The 14429-nt window shown below is 42.2% G+C and overlaps 1 protein-coding gene across 3 annotated transcripts; it reads left to right on the forward strand.

Annotated features, from left to right (window-relative positions):
• The first annotated feature begins 4412 nt into the window (after positions 1-4412).
• nop16 (NOP16 nucleolar protein homolog (yeast)) lies at positions 4413-14315 on the forward strand. 3 transcript variants are annotated; one of them, XM_054730939.2, is made up of 5 exons: positions 4413-4641; positions 5377-5485; positions 5810-5876; positions 6025-6131; positions 6333-7168. In XM_054730939.2, the coding sequence occupies exons 1-5, from the start codon at positions 4535-4537 to the stop codon at positions 6372-6374; spliced, it is 432 nt and encodes a 143-aa protein (XP_054586914.1). In that variant the 5' UTR covers positions 4413-4534; the 3' UTR covers positions 6375-7168. The 3 variants fall into 3 exon arrangements, with proteins under 3 accessions (XP_054586914.1, XP_070412059.1, XP_015817339.1); XM_070555958.1 differs by lacking the exon at positions 6333-7168 and adding an exon at positions 6302-6328 and having other exon boundaries at positions 4414-4641; XM_015961853.3 differs by lacking the exon at positions 6333-7168 and adding an exon at positions 11279-14315 and having other exon boundaries at positions 4415-4641.
• Positions 14316-14429: the final 114 nt, after the last annotated feature.

Below are 14429 nucleotides of genomic sequence, written 5' to 3' on the forward strand. Positions count from 1 at the left end.
CCGATGTTTTCCACCCGGTTATCCCCTCCCCGCAGCCCAGTCCATCTCTGTCTGATCGCGGCTTCTGTCTGCTGCGCGGGCGGCCGGCTTGTGGAGCTCTGGGATGGAAACCGATGTTTTCCATCCGGTTCTCCCCAGCGGCAGCTCTGCGCATCTCAGATCGCAGCAGCGCTTGTCTGCTGTGCGGCTGCCGGCTTGTGGAGCTCTCGGGAGACCTCTGTGTTCCACCCGTTTCTCCCCAGCGGTCAGCCCGGCGTATCTCTGACTCAGAAGCTCTGGTGTTGTGCACAGTTAACTCCAGTTGTAGCTAGGTTGCTTCGTTAGCTCGGCTCCCACCTCCGCGTTAGCTTTGGGTTAGCTTCAGGTTAGCTTGTAGCTAGTTCGACCGAGTGTTGTCATTTGATCCCAGCCTTACAGCCCCACCCTCAGCTCCACCTCTCTTCCCTTTTGTGGAATTGTCTGGGCTTGATGGAACCTGTGACACGGTCAAAATGGCGGTGGTGGCCACCTCCCATTTATCTTCAAAAATGTGTTATTGGAGTCTATGGAAACCCATTGTCCAATATTTATATGTCGATGATTATAACTTACCATATCAACTTATAAGTAAAAACTCATACCTGATTTAATTTACAGAAAATAGTAAAACAAAAAAATAAAAATAAATACACAGCATGAAACAAAATTTAAAGTTACAACACCCAGTCCAAAAAACAAACCAACTCTAGAACCTCAATGACTGAGAAAATATTTTATAAAAAGACAAATGAAGATATACAGAATATATTTTATTTACTTTAATATTTGCAAGTAATATGAACCTAATATATACTTGCTTTGGTAAGTTATTATAACATTTATATTTATTTCCACTTTCAGCCTGCAACCCATTTAAAGTGAAAGTTTGAGAAGAGAAAACTGGGATAATTGTGAGTTAAAAGGCTAAATAAACACTTCAAAAATTAAAGAGTAAATGAATGACAGACTGACAGTTATGAAAAACATGTTTATTATAGATTATACATGTTTTTGTTAATAAAAGTAACAGATCTACAGACAGATGCTAAAGCACATTGTGGTTTCCTACTGACCTGTGAAAAGGACAGCTTTTGTGAGCTTCTGTCTCACGCTGTCACACTGAAAGCTATGAGTTGCTAATCTTGCAATGTGGTGCATCCTCAGCTTAAAGAACAGGGAGACAATAGATGTCAACAGTGTATGGGAGTGAGACTCAATTCCATACGGCGTCTCACTGATGTGCTCCCCAAGCAACAAGACATCCTCTGACCCGATCCTCTTGAGCACAATGTAGACGACCTCCAGTGGTTTGATGGGCTGTGATCGTCTGCCCACTGATGCCTGGCGAATTGCCCACTCTGCTGCTCTGATGACCCTCACAGTACCTTCAGATGGGACCACAAGACCCCCGTTGCTCTTCAGAGTCAGCAAATGGTAGCTCTGGTCATCACAGGACAGCTTGGTCATGGCTCGCCGCACAACAAATCCTGAGATTACAAATACCAATGTAACTGGACAGTGTGGTTGCCTTTATACTGTACATAGGCCTATAGAACAACATGATGTCAGGTGAGACATCAGACGAGAACTATAGTTTGACCACCTAAAGGCAAACAAGTAATCATGATTAGTAAGTGTGGAATTTATTCGTTGTATTTATTTATCAGGGGGATTTGATAAGCCAGCAGTTTTTCTAAAGACTACAAACATCTTTTGTGTTTTTCTTCTGACCGCATTTTTAGGTTCTTTTTGAAACACAGGGAAGGTTTTCTACCTTGCTGATGGTTTTGATTGCGAGTCGCGACGCCACTGAGCGTCAGCTGTGAGGAAGATCGCAGACACTTCTTAGGGCAACTTCCCACTGCCTCCTTCTTTCTCCATCATTGGGAAATCTTAAACAAGTGACAAAATGTAGGCAGCTTTATTAATCATTGTAAACAGTTTACAGCCTTTTTCCTTTAACATGAACACAAAACAAACAATAGTTAAACAAAAGGTGTCATGACAGAATAATGCAATGATTGATTGACCAAGAAATCTTGAATTCAAGCAATTAAACTTTTTAAAATCACAGTTAGCTGATAGATCTTAAGCTTTGCCATCACTGTTATTTCTAAAAAGCAGTTTAAAGAAAGCAGATGACAGAGACATCAGCCTAACACAGTTGAATGTTTGTTATTGTTAAATCTTACGAATGAAAGGTGATCCCACGCCGTCGTGATTGAAGACATCGTCTATTAGAGCATCCATGGGCAGCACAAAAGTCAGGCATGCTTTTTGGGTTTCACGTGTATTTCTGTGAAAACAAAGCCAGCAATTTCTGCTATTTTAATAAACTTCAGTCTAAGTTTTTTACATTTTTTAACAAAGTAAGCCGCCTGGAAAACAAGGGCAATTTTACCCTCCGCTTCCACTGAGGTAAAACACTGTAGGTAAGCGGCGCAGCCACGGCAGCCTCGTCTCCACTAAGCCAAGTTAGACAGCTAATAAACACTAACACATCCACCAAGACAGCCATGTAGACAAACATTAGGTTTACGCACACTTCTTAGTTTCGTTGAACCATACGAACCCTATAAAAATATTGATTGTGGTCTCTCTCTCTCAACCTAACGCAAAAAATTGCTTAGCCGGGACACATTGTTCACAATTATGTCGTGTTTCAAAAGTAATAGCAGTAATTTCAACATTTGTGAGTATCCCGCATCAAGTCTATGTGTCACACTGTTTGTAATAAGGCAAACCGTTTGTAAATCCTTAATATTTCATCGAGTTATAAGTATTTTGATTTGAGCCGTGCACTCACCCTCAGCTAGAGAACGGTTAGCTGTCCGAAGTAAGATGGCCGCCGTGTAAGGACGCTGTCGACTCCCAGTTAGGGGATCTAGCTGATGTTATATATGATATCTATGGTCATCAGCTGCTGCACAAAGAAATGGATTCAAATCACGTGACCGGATAACAACGAGCACGCGCTTCTTACAGATTGAAATGGGGGAGATGCCTTTATAATTAAGATTTGACTTGTTGAAACTTAATTATTGGGCGAGTGTGCAGGGAAGTGAAGGGAATGGGCATATGTTAAAAGAAGAGATGATAACAGGTGGGCCTTGTGTTAATAGGAAATATGAGAGGGCAATAGGGAAATCGTGTAAATTAGCGGAGGACCTGAAGTTCAATCAATCATTGATTGATTGATTGATTGATTGATTGATTGATTGATTGATTGATTGAACTGAAGTTGTATGATAAAGTACTGGTTAATAAATTCTTATACTCAGTTACTCCTGTTTGGCTGTTTCCGAAAGTTTATGTAGATTTCTTTATTCTGAATTACATTTTTAAACGTAAAGGTACAGGGAATTGGGATTTTATGGTGGCGCATAGGTTAAAGGAGACTTACGGTACATTCCTTCCGATTTATACTGATGGTTCAAATGAGTTAAATAAGGGTTTAACTGGTTTTTCATTTTGGGTTCCAAGTTTATATATATATATATATATATATATATATATATATATATATATATATATATATTAGGAGTAGAACGCCCAATGGTTTGTCGATTTATACAGGGCTATTTCTTTTAGTTTACAGTGGATAGAGCAAAACAGAATTGGGAATTGTATTATTTGTTCAGATTCAATGTCGGCATTGCCATCTATCACTACGATGTCATCAGCTACAAGAAGGGATATTTTATATGAAATATATGAATGTTTGTTCAATTTACATAAGATTGATTATGTTGTTAGGTTTATGGGGTTCCAGCTCATAGGAGGGTAGAGGGCAACGAAATGGCGGATTTTTATGCTAAACAAGCTACTCGAATGAATGATGTGGTGGACATCCCGTATAGCATGGCAGAAATTAAAGGATATGTTAAGAAGATACTTATGGAAAAATGGCAAGAACGTTGGATAAGAGAGGAAAAGGGAAGACATCTATATAAAATTAGGGACAGAGTGGGTAAAATGGAAAGCATTCCAATGTGTGATAGGAATTAAATGATAATTTCGAGACTGAGAATGGGGCATACGGGTTTAAACAGTACACTCTTTATGATGGGAAACATGAAACAGGAATGTGTGGTTGTGGAAAGGATCGAGAAACGGTAGAACATGTATTGTGTAAATGTGACAAATATATAAAGAATAGGAAAATATTATCTAGACAGTTAAAGATGAAAGATAATGAAAAGTTGAATTTGAGCAATATATTATTATATATAATATATATTGGAGGATTAGATGTTTATAAATTACTAACTGGGGTTTTAAAGACTAGTAATTTAATAAATAGAATTGAATTACAGTAGAACAGTTTCTCCCTATTGCGACTCACACTCCCACACAGAAGGTGGCGGAAATGCACCTAGAAGTTGGTTGCCACCCGCCAATAAACAACAAGAAGAAGAAGAATAGCACGCGCTTCCTGTTTGCAGCTGCACGTTTTGATTTGTGCCGAGCGCAAACTACAATTTTGTTGTTATAAGAGAAGAAAACTTAATCTGAAATGCCGAAAGCCAAACAGTCAAAGAGAAGAAAGCAGTATGACTACAACTTGGACCGGAAGAAACTAAAAAAGAAGTTTAAAAAGAAGATTGCCCCGAGGATCGAACAGTAAGTCCCGTTAGCGTGTTTGCTAATCTTAGCTAACACCAGACCGCGAGGCTGACACCCGGTGTGTTTTTGTGACTAAAAACCAATGTTTGGAGTTACGGAAGGACTCGGAAACGTATAAATATGGAGGTCAAAGTTTTAAAGTGGCTGTAGTCCATCTCTGACAGACGGACTAGAAGCGTTAGCTTGCCCAACAGCGCCCCTGATTTGTTTTACTATGGGTTTTCTTAACAAAAAGCTCGAGCCGTTCTGTCCAGATGTTCCACGACACCTCGGTTTAGTTGTTGTTGGTTTCTCCTGCATCAGTGAACCGCAACAAGATCCAACATGGCGGGGCTGCAATTTATATCAGAGACAGGAATGCAATTAAAAAGTAACACAACAGATGCGGAGTGCAGCAAAACTAAAGGTGTCGGCATTTTTTAATATTGCATTTGAGAAGAAATCGCCTTCTGATTTTCATGGAGAATGTATTATCTTGGAGCCCTACTTTGAACTCACTAAGCACCAGTGATTGTGTCTTTCATATGGGCACACTCTTGTTACAATGGTGACAAAGTCAGTTCTAGCAGTCAGTTCTGAAATCGGTATCTGCCCTCATAACCAGAATCGGTGCATCTGTCTTATGTGTCGGTATCATCGCCTGACCTTAGTCACACACCTTTGAGCCATTTGGACACAGATTTCGTCTGGAGCTCTAGAGGTTTCGCCTTAAATCTCTATTTTTTGTCTCAGTCCACAGATTCGTAATGCTTGGGAGGACCACAAGTCCACGTCCACGAACCTGCTTGAGATGGGTCTGTCCTTTGACCCTAACCGGACGCTGCCGATAAAGAAACAAACGGTGAGGGTCGGATCAGTTCAGAGCTGAACCAGAAGGGGACGCCAAATGTCTGAGAGAAGCTCAGCTGTTTGTTTTCAGGTTTTTCTGGATTTTCTCTGAAGCCAAATAAATTTTAAATGATCGTCTCTGAAGACTCCTCGGAGCTCATAAATGCTGCTTTATGCTTCAGCTCCAAATGAATCACAAATTGTCTCTGCTTGAGTTTGAAGTTGATCTCAGCTGCAGCTTGTTTTCCTACACTTCATTTGACCCACGAACGATTCATTTCTGTGTTCAGAGCAGAGATGTGCTGATCTGACTTGGGGGCTGTTGTTTGTGTTTCAGCTCCCCGGACAGAAACACAGAGACAAACCTCCCGAACGCGTCGTCACCAAACCGTACATCATCAGCAGTGAGTCATGATTGGTTTCTGCAGGTTGCTGCTTTTGTTTGTGTGATGCTTCAAAACTTCAGACAACAGACGTGACTTAAACCGCCTGAAACATTCACAAGCTAGAGTTTTTTCGTCTCCCTTAAAAGGTTGTAATTTTTTTGTGCAGAGCTGCAGGAGGAGGCCAGTCTTCCAGAGAAAGACACAAAGACCTTGTCCTCTGACCTGATTGAGTATGTGCAGCACATGATCCGAGAACACCACGACGACCACAAGGTAGAGTCAGAAGCTGCATGTTCTCCTTCTAAAGGAGGTGTATTTACTGCGATGGTCTCTAAACACTGGTGTTAACACCAACATCAGGTGGGAAAGATGACCTGCTGAGGTTAAAGCGGAGCATCGGGATGGAGAATTGAGGGGAGTTGTTTGTTTTCTGCCCTGTTCAGGTACTTTCATAGCAGGTTTCCTTTACTGCAGGAAGGATGTGAGGAACTCCTGTTGACTTTATTTGTGGCCTGAAGAAGCAGCGTGGACAGGATGGGAGAAAGCAAAAGGACGAGAGAGGAGTGGGGAAACAGATGGGCGGATCTACTGGGATTAATTTCAACAATAAGTTTAATGTAATCTTTATAAAAATCACACTGGGAGTCGTCTCAAGGCTCTCCACAAAGTAAACATTCCAACTAAGTTCAGTTCATCATGTCATTTCATTAAGTTTCCTGTGTAAGGAACCCAGCAGGTCGCATCGAGTCACTGACTAGAGTCAGAGTCTTTACAGCAATCTTCATACTAAGCAAACATGCAGCGACAGTGGAGAGGAAAACTCCCTTTTAACAGGAAGAAACTTCCAACAGAACCAATGTTGTTTTCATAACGAAAACAAGGTCAGGGTCAATTTTATTTATAGGGCGCATTTACAGCAGTACAAGGTAAAACAAATCAACAATAAAAACCTAAAATAAGATGAGCACACAACAGTCACAATCTATAATAAAAACTGTTAAAAACTATTAAGATGCTCAAGTCAACCTGCATTAAAAGCCAAATCAAAAAAGCAAATCTTAAGAAGGGATTTAAATACTCTAGATTCTGTGTGGTCCTGATGTTGTTCCACAGTTTGGGACCAACCACAGAGAACGCTCTGTCGCCGCGAGTCTTGTGGCGGGTTTTTGGAACTGTTAAAAGAGCTCGAGAGCTGGACCTCATGGTTCTGGCAGGGACGTAAGCAGACAGCAGCTCAGAGATGTAAACTCGGGCCAGGCCATGGAGGGATTTAAAAACAAAAAGTAACATTTTGAAATGGATCCTGTAATGGGCCATTCCCATCTGTACCGGGTCGGCCCGGGCCGGGTAGCCCCAGTCGGCCCCAGCCTGGCCCGGTTGATTCCACACATCCTTGTCTTAAGCCCATGTGGGCTGATTCTACCCACCAATCAGAGGCTTGCTCTAATGGAAGGTGTGAATTTGCTGTCAGCAGTGGGTGTGTTGGCCCTGGTCGGCCTGAAGCAGACCCCCTCGAGAAGAGGGCTGAGAATGAGCCTTGGTTGGCCCGGAAAAATACCAGGCCACCCAGATATGTAACAACCTACGCTGCCTGGCCCGGGCCGACCCTGTACAGATGGGAATGGCCCACAAGAGACAGGAGTCCAATGGAGAGAGGCCAGAACCGGGGTTATGTGATCCCGCTTGCTGGTGCCGCTGCATTTTGGACCAGCTGAAGTCGGTGTAGGGAGGACTGGTCCAGGCCAGAATACAGGGAGTTGCAGTAGAGTAGTCCATGAACAGATGTATGACATGTTCCAGGACATTAGCAGGAAGGTATGGCTTCACCTTTGCTATCTGCCTTAAATGATAAAAACCTGATTGGACCACTGCACTCACCTGCCTTAAGATTAAAAGAACCATCTAAAAACACACCAAGGTTTTTAACACAGGGTTTTAGAAAACCAGAGCAAGGACCAAGAGGACTAACAACGTTAGATTAGGACTGCCAAATAGTAAAATTTCAGTTTTTTTAATTGTTGAGCTTTAATTGTTTGACGCTTTTTAAGCATTCCAGTAATGAGCCAATTGACCTGGCATCACTAAGTGGCAAATAGATCTGAAGGTCATCAGCGAAACAGTGAAAGGCTCCATTTTTGAGAAGTATAAAATTACCTAACGCTGGGGACACACCGGCCGCGGAAGCGACGCAAAAATGGGACCGCCTTCATTCGGCGCCCTTGTTAAGCTATTCTATAGACCACATGGGCCGCCGAAGTGCCGCGAATCGCCTCGCGCCGGCACTCCAGCCCACGCTGTGCAGCGATCGTTTCGGCGTCTGCTCTATTTTTTTCGCGAGCCGCGGGTGAATCGCTTCAATTCTGGCAGGAAGTCAAACCTAGACAAGAGGCAGGCCGGTAAATTTAACAAAACAAAGCATTTCAAAATAAAATTCCGCAATAGTCAAATGTGTTCGTAATCAGACACTGCAGAAAAACCACACAAACACACACACATCGAACTTGTGTGCGTGTGTGACCACGTGAAGGGGGTGTGGTTTTGGGTGTCTTTTCACCGGAGCAAACAGGACAGAGAGGCAGAAAGTCTGAGGCAAGCAGTTAAGATGGATGACTTTAAATTAATTATGGAAGTTGAGAAACACAAGGAGCTGTACGACCCCCGAAAAACATGACTATTTACGTACCCATTTCAGAAGAAACTGCTAGGATACAGCTGCAGAATTGGAGCGGGTTCCAAGAGATTCAACTGGCAGAAACAACTCATACCATAGGTTCACACACACACACACACACACTCACACACACGTACAAACACGCAAACGTAGAGGAAAAGAGCTGAGAAAAGGCAGAGAGGAAATGGAGGACACCAAGTGTTTAAAAGCAAAACTACAGCTGAGTCGAGACGCGCCTCGACTGGGGCGCGTCTGATCTGAACTGAGGAGCGGTGAGCAGCGGCCGAATTTCGTGAGCGATTCGCTTCTCGGCGCTTCCGCGGCCGGTGTGTCCCCAGCGTAAGTGGAGCATATACAAAGAAAAAAAGTGCTGGACCCAAAATGGAGCCCTGAGGCACCCCACATGTCAGAGGTGCTGTTTTCGAGGTAAAAGGACCCAGATTAATGGAAAATGACTTCTTGTGAAGGTAGGATTTTAAACCACTGGAGAACAACACCTCGGAGACCAACGCATGACCCTTGCCGGGACAACAAGATCTCGTGATCAAGGTGCTGACGAGCTAAAAATAGCTCTTTTGTGACTAAAACATGAGCGACTGTTGCTTTTCTTAAACATGTCTGTAATATTAACACGTTTCTTATATGAGTGCTTCCTGGAACAGTCATGCATTTGGGCAGAAGAGTGAAAGAATTTATGGTTTTAACGGGTTTTACCTGAACACGTTTCGTAAGACGAATGTTTGAAAGTCAGAGTATCGGGATTATTGTCTCTGCTCCCTGGTTCCTAATTACGGGTCCCTAACCCGTCTACATGTTTGTGAGCGTCTGCTGATGCTCGAGAGCAGATCTGGGTTATTGATATTCGTTCTGTGAAAACTCACAACGCTGCAGTCTGTGGAAAACCATTACTGCATTTAAGTAGGTGGACTTTCCCACAATCCACGTTCAAGATGGAGGTCTGATAACTTGAATAATAAATGAAACAAACACATTTCTTTATTTCTGTATAAATATCGTGTTGAATACTCCGTGCACTCCCTAAGAGTCCATTCTGTTCAGGAAAGAAAATCATACGTTTCTTTAGTGGAAATCTACAGAATGATGCACAGATCTGCATCCATACATTATCACATTGTTGTGATTATTAATAAAGTTTAGAAACAGCAGCTCAGAGGACACGTCTGACCCATCAGTGCTTTTGTTAGAGAATATTTCTGTTTAATGTTTTGTAAAATTAAAAAAACAAAATCCTTGTTGAATAAAACCCTTTTTGACTGACGAAGACTAAAACTAAGATGCCCTCCAAAAACACTGAACAGAACCTGGATCAGGTTAGAACCTACAACCATCTCCAGGGTCAGAGGTCAGCCTGGGGTTCAGATGATGGAAAGACGTCAGCTCTGGTACCTACAGAGGTTTGCAGAAGTTCACGCCGGATCACCAGAACTGGACCGGAGGAGACTGGAAACACATTTCCTGGTCTGAGTCTGGATTTCAGCTGTCTGGTCAGAATTTGGGCAGAGATGTTCTGGTCCCACTTTGGACCCCTCAGCACCACCTGAGCCTGGCTTAAACATCACAGCCGAGTCTTGTTGCTGACCACCTCCACTCCTCTTCTGATAAGTCAGACGATGAAACACTTATCTTTGCATCACATACTGTTTTCATATCTTCCAAGCTGACCTCAGGTCAGTGATCACGGCTGGGTTTTAGACCCTCGGAAAAAAAAACTCCAAGCTGAGTCTGATTTTCCCCCGGCCGATTTTAACGTGTCCTCATCAAAGTTTCATTTTTCACACGATAAATTTTATTTATTTTTTCGTAGAAAAATCTTTGTCCTTGACTTCTGAGAAGTGACTTGGCTGCACTCGATTAAACCGCTCAGAGTCTTTGTGAGGCTTCAGGGTCGAAGCGTCCTCTCTAAAGCCGACCCCGCTCTGAGTTTAGTCCTGCTGCGGCACGGAAAGGTCTCTGAAAACACAATTCATCTCGTTTTCTAACTCAAACCGTCATTAAAAGCACAAGAACCTCAGTTATTTTTTACTCGATTAAAGGAGTTTCACCAGATTCTGATTTCAGGACCTTTTCAGGACGGTGGTTTGGAATCTGTCTGGTCGGTGGAGTCCTTTAGGGGAACGTTGTTGTTGGAAATCGGAAAGAGAGAGGACTGCAGGTTCAGCAAACTGACCTTCAGACTCTGGTACAGAACATCAGCTGCTGGTTTTTCACCTTTCAGATGCTGAGCGTCATCTTTTAGAGGCGACATAATTCATATTTCAGCCTTAAAGAACAGAAAAGATGCTCTCAACGTATCGGAATAAAGCTTTCATCATCTGGCAGAATTTATACTTTGAAAAAAGTCTTCAGCCCAGTTCTTCTCACTCGTCCACACAGGGCCTGGTTGGTTTGAAGAAGTCCTCATTAGAAACTCTGGTTTTCTTTGGTGTTAATCTGACAGATGAAGGTTCTGAGTCTCCCTTCCCGTGTTGCAGAATCGGTACCTTGGAGCCGATGATGCAGCAGGTCGATAGCAGATGTGTGAACGAGTGAATATTAAAATCGGCAGCAGAGCTAATTAAGAGCTCCAGAGATGTTTTACTGATGATTTTATTTTTTAAATAACCTATCAGGTTTCATTTGTGCCACAGAAAGATCCGTAAGTTCAAGCTCGTCTTGTTTTTGGCTAGAGAAAAAGCTCTTGTCGGGTTATTTCTGACCTGAACGGCGTGTTCCTCCTTCCTCCCTGCAGGCGATGGCCAGAGATGAGAAGAACTACTACCAGGACACGCCAAAGCAGATCAGTAGAAAAATCAGTGAGTACAAGCGCTGCCACCCGCAGCACTACGAGGCCTTCATCCGCTCGCTGGCAGCGCCATGACCCACGGCTCCATAGGAGGATCCGGTTCTGGACACTCAGCTGGTAGAAGCCCGTCAGCGGATTAGAACCACTGCAGTTCTGGACCCTAAAACGGAGGGACCATAAGCGTGTCCGACTGCTGCTGGGGTGTTTTAACATCTCAGAAAAATTAATTTTCTTCTGTTGGAACGACAAAACGAGCTCATTAACTCAACAGTTTTTTTTTTTCTCAAGATGGAGAGGAAGCGTGTGTGTGTGTGTGTTCTGATATATTTTATAAAGAACTAATAATCAGCTTTAATAAAATGTTTTAGTAAAAAGCTGAATTTGTTACCTGTCTTTAGTCATCGGGGCTGCAGCGCCGTTACTAGATGTTGGTTTTCTTTATTTAATCCCTGCCGTCCTTAAAAGAGCGAGTAACGCCTAAATGAACTTGTTTTTGCTGCTAACCTGTATAGATGGTCTAATGGTGCCGTACCCATGTGTAATCATTAGTGTGGCATTTTAGTGCAACTTACTTTAAATGTAATATTTCAGCCCCAAACCATAATTCTGTCTCCATCTTCAGGTTTAAACTCTGCTCCGCATTCTCGTAGAAAAGGCTGACGGCTGACGGCTGAGCTGAAAAACGTGACGTTGTCAGCAAAGTACTATGTGGCCGGACTGCACTGGTCTCCAGGTGAGGCAGCCACACCTCCACCTGGCTCAGCCACTCACCTGCCGATATGACACGTTAGCGCTCTGAGCCGCTCGCCTCCTTGAAAAAAACGCCCTCGTCCCTCTTTTCATTTAATGATCGCGTTTAACAGGAAATCCTCCAGAATGCTGCAGAATCTGTCTGCTTCTCTCCGGGGTAAGTCTTGTGCAAGTGCGTGCTTGCGCGAGTGCGCACGCGCTGGTTAACAGCTGGTTTTTAGATTGAGAAACTCCCGACAGCACACATGGGGGGGTTGAGGGGGGTGCGGTCCACCACTGCCTCAGTGCCGCTCTCTCGGTCCGCCAGGCGACGCCTCTTTCAGAAGCGTTTTCCTAACAGGAAGTGTGGATGAAATACGTCTCCACCCAGGCCTTGACCCTCACTTTAAAGCCTCCAGGTGTAGCATTAGGATTAGTACCTTCACCAGAAAAATGTCCATGTCTGCTGCCCCCTGGTGGTATCACTGATAGTTAAATAATAAAATAACCGGTTATTGTACAGCTGTTTTTCAACGCCAGACATTAAATAGTTCCCTTTAAAAGTATCGTTTCATATCAAATGTGTAGTGTTAATAAACTTTAATTTTTCTATTGAGGAACTCAGAATTATTCAATAGTAAAATAATCAAACATTTGTAATCATGACCTAATTTAATGTTTTAATTTTGTTTTTAAAAATTCTCTTCCTACTTATTATTCAGTTGTGACAATTTCAGAATCTAAATAGTTAAATTTTTGTTCATCTACTTTTTAAACGATCTACTTCCATGAATAAAATCAAACGATTATCTCAGCTAAGTTGTTGCAGCTTTTCTGTCATTCTTAAACGTTTCTGCAGATCTAATGTTAAACTGACATTCAAAACTCTGAACGTAAAATGAAGAATTTGTGATATTTTTAATCACAGTAGAGAATAATTTCTAACCCAAGAAGGAACCTTTAAAGATCATCAGGTTATACTAAGTTACCCCCCGATTTATGACCTTTTCATGAATTATTCTTTATTTCCATCCTGGAGAGCCAAATCAGACCCAGTCCAGCTGAGGAACTTTACCCAACGACACCAGAAATAACCTTGTAGGTTTGCATTGATCTGCTGAGTCAGCAAATATTAAAACATCCCGTTTGTCTCCCAGCAGGAAAACATGTTTGTTAGGAAGCATCTTCTAGATCCTGTAGCTTGGGAAACTTGAACCTGAACTCGCTACCGATGTGGAAATAAATCTGCTCAGAGCTCATTCTAAGGATCATGAAGTGTTTTAATTGTTGCTGAGTTCTAGTGATGCACCGATATTACATTTTTGGGCTGATATCAATATTCGATATTACTATCACCGTTGTGGCCGATAACCGATATTTGCCGATACCAATATACTGACATTAATGCTTCTAAAATCAGCAGATGTTGTATAAATTCGGTTTCACGCAAACAGCTGAAGTTAAATGATAAATGCGTAAAAATGACGTGGAAACGGTGAAATGCCAAACTCCTGACAACCGTGACGCAGCACGAGCATCTGTTAACAAGTTTGGTGGGAGGTTTCCCCGTCTGTAAAAAAATCACGTAAATAATTTAGTAGTTTTTAAAATGAACAAACTAAGTTAGAAAATAAGCTGTTTTGATGCATTTATCTACGGAATAATCTATGATTGAGATTTATGGAGTATTTTCGACCAATAGAGTTACTAATATTACTAATAATATTAATCCTTCAGTTATTGATGATACAATCATCAGCTAAATGTAGCAAAATATTCCTGCAGCAAAAGTGAAGAATAAGCAATAAGTTATGTTTGGAACAGATGATATTTAACTCTAAACGTGTATTTGAAGTTTTAGGAGTGCCACGCCTTTAACGGGATTGGTTCTTCACTCAGGAGACGTGGATTCATGCCTTCTGCCCCCTGGAGGAGGATTTGTGTACAGCACTAAGTCCTAATTACATTAATGTATTATAAAATAATACAACACAACAATTATGTGATTTTTACCTGTAATGAGTGCCGACTTCCTGTTTGGACCCCCAGGCTCCCGTAGCTCTTCGCTGCTTTTATAGCACTTCTGTTTGTTTGTGTTTCTATGGCTGATCTACGTGTTTTAAACTAATCTCTGAAGATCACGTTTATTTGTTTCTTGTTCTAAATCATTCTGGTGTAAGATCTTCATGAATATTGATTCTAACTCATTCAACCCAACTGTAAAATATTGTCATTAAACGACTCGACTCTGCCACCTGCTGACCTCCGTTCTTGCCTGTAGTCTCGCTGGAATGTGCATTTTCATATTTTCCAGTAAAATTAAACCTGTTTCTACTATTTTTACCAGCTGAAAGTTGATTTTCACCAG

The sequence above is a fragment of the Nothobranchius furzeri genome, chromosome 10 (assembly GCF_043380555.1).
Source record: "Nothobranchius furzeri strain GRZ-AD chromosome 10, NfurGRZ-RIMD1, whole genome shotgun sequence".
Taxonomy (NCBI): domain Eukaryota; kingdom Metazoa; phylum Chordata; class Actinopteri; order Cyprinodontiformes; family Nothobranchiidae; genus Nothobranchius; species Nothobranchius furzeri.

What these genes read in the sequence shown, in the direction of transcription:
- nop16 (XM_015961853.3), top strand. Translation starts at nt 4,535, where the DNA reads ATGCCGAAAGCCAAACAGTCAAAGAGAAGAAAGCAGTATGACTACAAC. An exon ending in TGCCGATAAAGAAACAAACG is followed by an intron (nt 5,486 to 5,809) that starts GTGAGGGTCGGA and finishes TTTGTGTTTCAG; the next exon opens with CTCCCCGGACAGAAACACAG. An exon ending in CAAACCGTACATCATCAGCA is followed by an intron (nt 5,877 to 6,024) that starts GTGAGTCATGAT and finishes TTTTTTGTGCAG; the next exon opens with AGCTGCAGGAGGAGGCCAGT.